The sequence below is a fragment of the Nematolebias whitei genome, chromosome 10 (assembly GCF_014905685.2).
Source record: "Nematolebias whitei isolate Nwh7 chromosome 10, NemWhi1, whole genome shotgun sequence".
NCBI classification, from domain to species: Eukaryota; Metazoa; Chordata; class Actinopteri; order Cyprinodontiformes; family Rivulidae; genus Nematolebias; species Nematolebias whitei.
The window spans coordinates 2278685-2284984 of record NC_056507.1 but is presented as its reverse complement, the minus strand read 5'-3'; the positions used below and the strand labels follow the sequence as shown (position 1 = coordinate 2284984).

General features: G+C 42.3%; 1 protein-coding gene across 1 annotated transcript in view; it reads left to right on the top strand.

Annotated features, from left to right (window-relative positions):
* Window positions 1-178, top strand: part of LOC119415374 (paired box protein Pax-6-like) — a 66795-nt gene extending 66617 nt beyond the window's left edge. The window contains exon 11 of the mRNA XM_037682506.1: window positions 93-178. Coding sequence (XP_037538434.1) covers window positions 93-178 — 86 coding nt within the window. The remainder of the gene's footprint in view (window positions 1-92) is intronic.
* The last annotated feature ends 6122 nt before the right edge of the window (window positions 179-6300 follow it).

Below are 6300 nucleotides of genomic sequence, written 5' to 3'. Positions count from 1 at the left end.
ATATAGGCATTTTTACACCTAGATTAGATTCAACATCATGTTTTGGGTGTGAGTTGCTCACCACTATAACCTTCTTTCTGCTCTTTTACCAGGTCTCATTTCGCCCGGTGTCTCAGTTCCAGTCCAAGTTCCAGGAAGTGAATCAGAAATGTCACAGTATTGGCCACGCCTCCAGTGATGTTATAATCCCATCCTGCACGGACTTCACCAAGGGGAGCCGTCCATCCATATGGTTTAAATGTCAAAAAGGACCAGTCATTGAGAGAGACGAGCTCAGAAGACATGGAAAGACGACAACCCTTTCTTTTCAGTTTGAGACAAAATCTTCACAGAGTCTGAATGTTTTTGGGAAATAAAGCATCTAAATATTGATGTAAACTGGATCAAGTATCGTTGTGTCCATCGACTGCCATGTACATTTTGGTTGATGAAGACAATTTCAAATCAGCCTTCAATGAAAACTGCTACCATGAGCCGAAGCCAGGAAGCTAAAAGGATGCACTTCTTTGTTTTTTACAATGAAGTGAGGACCCAAAACGAACTGCGTATTGTATGCATTATGTGAACATTCTTTTGGCAAATCTCTTTTTGTGGCACTTGAAACAAACGAATGTGACTTGTGGCTAAATAAACTTAATTTAAATGTAAAGAGAAAATCTGTGAAACTTGAAAGGTACTCCGGGTTTCTTTTTATACTCTACAAAAGCCTTTCTGTAAGTTCTGTACAGTTTCAAAATACAAGACACTTGTTATTCAGTATGTTTGAAATTGTAAACCAAGTGGTCTGCTAACTGACAGGAATCAGATTTTGAGCTAAAAAAAAAAAAAAAAGTTTGATTTGAATCAAAAGTATCAATGTCCCAAGGATGTGACTTGAGTTTTTAATTTTAAAGTGATTTTTTTGTTGTTTCAAGGGATCTAGGAGAGTTCCAATAAAGTTGTACCAGGTAAAATGCTAACGTTTTATACCATCATAATGTGCACAAGAATGTAAAATGTTTACAAAAGAGAATGTGTTAGGGAATTAAACCTTGTTGATGTGCACTTCTAAGAGCCTTTAAAGTGTAAAAAATGAAGAGTCCATGGACGGTGTCTCACACTGAATCCAGCAGATGGGTCTTGTAGAGTTCATCAGTTTCAAAACTAAGAATTGTTCAGGAAATACCACACGCAGACAAAGACCGGTCCGTTGGTTCCTGTCTGCTGGAAACCTTAATGCACTTATCACCAGCAAACTGGTTGGCCCACTATGTGAGTGTGCTGCTTGTGGGACTGAGTTTGTTGTGGCTCCTCAGACTGATGAAGTCCTTTGGATGAAGGACAAAACCGTTTCACCAAAAAAAGAAACCGTCCAGAGGACCTGACTTAACTTTGCTGGATTTTTTTACCTGGATTATTGAGCATGAACTTTGATGTTAATGCACGAGTTTACTTGGGCTGAAGCCCAGGGGCCTACAGCACCGAGGGGCCCATGGGTGTCACAACAATTATATGTGAAGGGGGGGCATATCCCCGACACTTAAAAAATATTTATTTTGACACCCCCCCCCCCCCCCCCCCATACATTTACCATGAAATATTAATTGGAGAATTATTCAAATATTCCATTCACTAAAAGTCCTCTCCGGGTTTTCCTGGTTACCTGCAACAACCCCACGCCACTGCAGTGTTTCTCCTCGGTCCTCTTCCTTGGCAGGGCGCTCATCTCTGATGGGCTTTTTGTTGACGGGGAGGGGGAGGAGGGGGAGACACATCTATGTTGTGCGCAGCTTAGCGCTATGTTAGTGCCGGCAGTTGTTGACCAGGGTGGGGGGTTAGGATGTGTGAGAAAAGCAGAGCGTGCTCTATTCACACAGGGAGAGCTGTTGGTCAGGATACTTCTTGTTGATCTCTAAAATAGTTTTTGAATCAAGTGTTTACTAATGTAGATAAAAGTAGATGTTTAACAACTGTTAAAATACACCAGAATGCAGGAAATGGGATCTACTTTATCAACATTTCCTGGTGGAGGACTTCCAGACCCCCCCCCCCCCACACACACACACACACACACACACACATTCCAAGCTTCTGATGCCAGTGGGAGCACCTATCATTGTGACACCACGTGATGAGCTGGAAGACATTGTTTAGTGACTTGTCAGGTTTCCTGTCGATCACTTCAGATGCATGTTTGCAGACGCTGATTGATCCAAATGAAAAGTGACCCATGTGAGCTCAGTGGGCAGTGGTCCAGGAGCTGACCAATCAGAATGTGTATTGATAGGTTTGGGGCGTGTTTCTCTGTGATTGGCAGGAGATCTGGTAAATCCAGTTCACTTTATGGAACCAGGTTAATCTGAATCAATCACTAAAATAACCTGGTTCACACTGCACACGTGTCAGATTTAAATGTTTTGGTGTTCATCAAGAATATCTGATCATTTAATCCTAAACATTCAGGTAAAAACATCAAATGCATATTTAGTGACAGGTTAACAAAAAAACAAAAAATAATTATTTGTTGTTAATTTTCCAAACATGCTAAAAAAGTATGAACAGATCAGTTGATACTCTCATAGAGATGATGAATCTTTGAGATACGTTTCAAACTAAGTGTTTGATGTTAATTAGTATCACGAGATCCTTCAAGCCTTTTATCAGCCTGTTTAGAGGAACTACAACCTCTGTGAGAAAACATCTGCCAGAGGAGCTCAGGAAGACCACAGATCTCCATGTTGAAGGTAAAGGCAGCTTCATGTTCCTCTGATCACAGCTAACAAGACTTTTAAAAAAGTAGATGGTTCATGGGACTGCAGCCAACTTCCCAAGATGTGGATGCAAGAGAAAATGCAGCACCAGGTTGATCAGATGAATATTGCTGTTAGAATAAAAGCCAAGGAAAATCACCCATCTCCAACATCAAGGTCCATCACATTCTGACCACACCATCTGCCACACTTTGACTCATAGTGGGCTCCATGAAAGAAGGCCCAGGAGCTCCTCTGCTGACAGCAAACACAAAAAACAGACCGGAACACGTTTTATACGCCCCAAAATCTTTGAGTCTGTTGCTGTTTGTCAGGATCTGTGTGTTTCTGGGCTCGTTCCTCAGTTTACATCTGAGCTGATAAAAGCCGAAGGCTGGTGATGTGAGTGTCTCTATAGAAAAAGTGGTCCAGCAACCCACAGAGATCCACTTGAAGACAATTACGAGGCATTGTTTTCATTTCTCAACAAACCTTTCCAAGCCCCAGTTCATACTTCACCTCTCTCTGTTTCTTTCTGTTGTTCTTCTTAACGACGACTCATAAAACTCACCTGCTCCTCAGTCCAAACCCTGTTAGCTCCTCACAACCCACTTGGCACCAAACTCTTTCTTTCCTGCTCTGGCATCTCTGATCCACAAGTCCAAGTCCTCCTCCTGCCAGATCCTCCCCACAGTTTTAGCGTACGCCTGTGTCCCCTCTCTACTCCTACACACCACCCCCCAGCTCCGCTTTCATCCATTTTTCACTCAACAATGGAATTATTTCTGCGACCGCCACCAAATATCTGTGACCAGTGTAGTTTTGCTGGGTGCCGAGCCGTCTAACTTCAGTGACGTTCGTCTCAAAATCTACTCAACTCCATTTCGTTTAACAATCTTAATGAACAATTCCAGTCCTGCTTCTGCTCTCACCATAATGTGTGTGTGTGTGTGTGTGCGTGTGTGTGTGTGCGTGTGTGTGTGTTCGTGTTAATAATGCTCGACTGGTGAGGGAAGTGAAACACGAGTGACTACAGCTGTGACTAAATGGAACCGGGAACCAGGAGCACAACAAAGTCCTCGGCTACTGTGGGCCGAATGCTCCCCCCTCCCCCCCCCCCCGGTTACCTGTATTATCTTGAGTCCCAGTCGTTTGCTTAATGAGAAGATTGAATGAGATGAAATCTATTTCAGATTAGTAGAACCTCATAAACATAAAAAAAAACATCAGTTTTCAGCTACTAAGGGTTAAAAATGTATAAATATGTAAATAAATATTTTATTTAAATTTGAAAATAAAAAATCTTAAAATCTATTTTTTTTCATTTAGACTTTATTTATCCAGGTAGTCTCATTGAGCCACGAAAACTCATTTTCAAGAGAGACCTGTTTAGGGGTGCATGGTGGGAGTTGGGGGCCTTGCTCATGGGCCCAGGGTGGGGTGAATGAGGGTGGGGGCAAGTGTGAGTGTTTCACCTACCCCACCCACAATTTTGATGTTGTCGGGGCGTGAACCGGCGATCTTCGAATGACAGGCCCACCTCTCTAACCTCTGCGCCACCACCCCCCCACCTGAGTCCCCCTGAGTAAAATCTACTGGTCTAAAACAAAACATCCTCCACATTAAAATGCAACTAACCCTACTAGGTGAGAGAGAGTGAATGATTGTTTGTCTTGTTTGCCTCTATGTGTCCCTTTGATGGACTGGAGACCTGTCCAGGGTGTCCCCCACCCCTCGCACAGTGACTGCTGGACATGGGCACCAGCGACCCCCGTGACCCAAAATGGAATAAGCGGGTAAAGAAAATGGATGGATGGATGGATGGATATATATATATATATATATATATAGGTATACACACACACAGTATAATATAACCTTGTAATCATTTCACAAGGGGCAGGGGTACAACATGAAAAATCAATTAATTCCATCAAGTGATTTGACATGATAAGTTCCAACAATCTTCTCAGTTGTTTAATTCTGATGCTCCTTTTTCCTCCAACCTTTTGTTGACCTTGTTCCAGCGGTCTGGAGACCATATCTAAAACTGTCCGCTTTAGTCTCCAGTCCCTTGACAATCTACAGATAAAATTGAACTGAAAATGCATCTTTTTGTTTTGGTTTGCTCCAGAAAACGTCGGTTCAAATTGAACGTACGCTGTTTTCAATGAGTGATTTTTAAAAACTGTAACTGGTTTAGTGTTCAATGCTGGAGCCAAACGGGGACAACAAATCAAAATCAAATGAACACGCTGACGTGTTCCCCTCAAAGCTGCTCTCAGACTTCACTGCAGATTCAGAAGAGGGACATTGTTCAACAGAAATCATTTTTTTAATCTTTTGTTTCATTGAGTCCCTCAGCTCGTCATTTTTTTCACTCCTCCACTGAGTGGGTGCCAAATGAGAGTGAGGTCAACCTCTCATTTACCTAACAAAAGACTGGAGGGGAAGGAGCTGATGGCTGTCAGAGAGAAAAGAGAGGCATTCCAAGACAGATGACCTGGAGCTTCACTCTGAGATGTTTCAGGTCATCGTTACGTCTCGCACAATCCACATCTTGTCAGCGCCTATCAATTACTCTCTGCGACGAGCTGCAGAGCAGGAACCTGAGCATCGAGGAGCGTCAGGAGGACGATCAATGATGACCTCCTGGGCTCCTGTAACTAGACGAGCCATGATCATTAACTTATGCTGATCACAACAGAAATCTGTGTCTGTGTGTGTTGGGGGGGGGGGAGTAGCATTCAACCCCCTTTTCTGCTGATTTAAGATAATTTTATCAAACGCTTTACTGATCTGACTTTAGAAACAAAAAATATTCAGTCTTACACCGTTTTATCCATGAGCTTCACATTTACATCTGTAAATCTTCTAAAGTGTGAATTGAATCGAGGACCACTTGACTTCTAATTCAAAAAATGAGTCCTAGCTTTCCATGAAGATCTCCCACCTGCCTTCAAAATAAGAGTTTCAGACTAAAGTGGTCCTGTCTTGAGAAATGACAGAGATGTCACCACAGTGTTTGGTAAATCTACAGTTTAATGTCACGTGCACTCTCGTGCGATTATCGTCTGTGTTTTTGTCCCCTGTCACAGAGCGGCAAAGAGGAACTGGAAACACCCTCTCTCCATCCGTGCACGTTGTGAGCACGATGACTCGAAAACTAAGTCAGGTACTGACTTCCATTAGTGCGGCTGCATCCAGACACAAGTTTCCAATCGGTTTAAGAGACGCTACTTTTTCACACTCTTTGAACCTCGCAGTTTATACAATGCTGCAGCAAATTTATGGATTTGTATTTATTTTTTGACGGGCTGACGAGCTTCATGCCACCAAAACATTTAGCCTCGTCCCACCACTGTTCAGAAAAAAAACATTTGCCGTATTTGTGTACGTCACTGGTACATATTTATCTAAAGGTTTAAAAAATATATATTTCTGTGTAAATATCTCATGTTTCAACGTGAACACCCGCAGCCTTTAGACAAGAATGGCTTATATATATGTACAATTTAAAAATATATATTTTTAGTGCGCATGGCTTATATTCATGTGTGCTATTTAGACT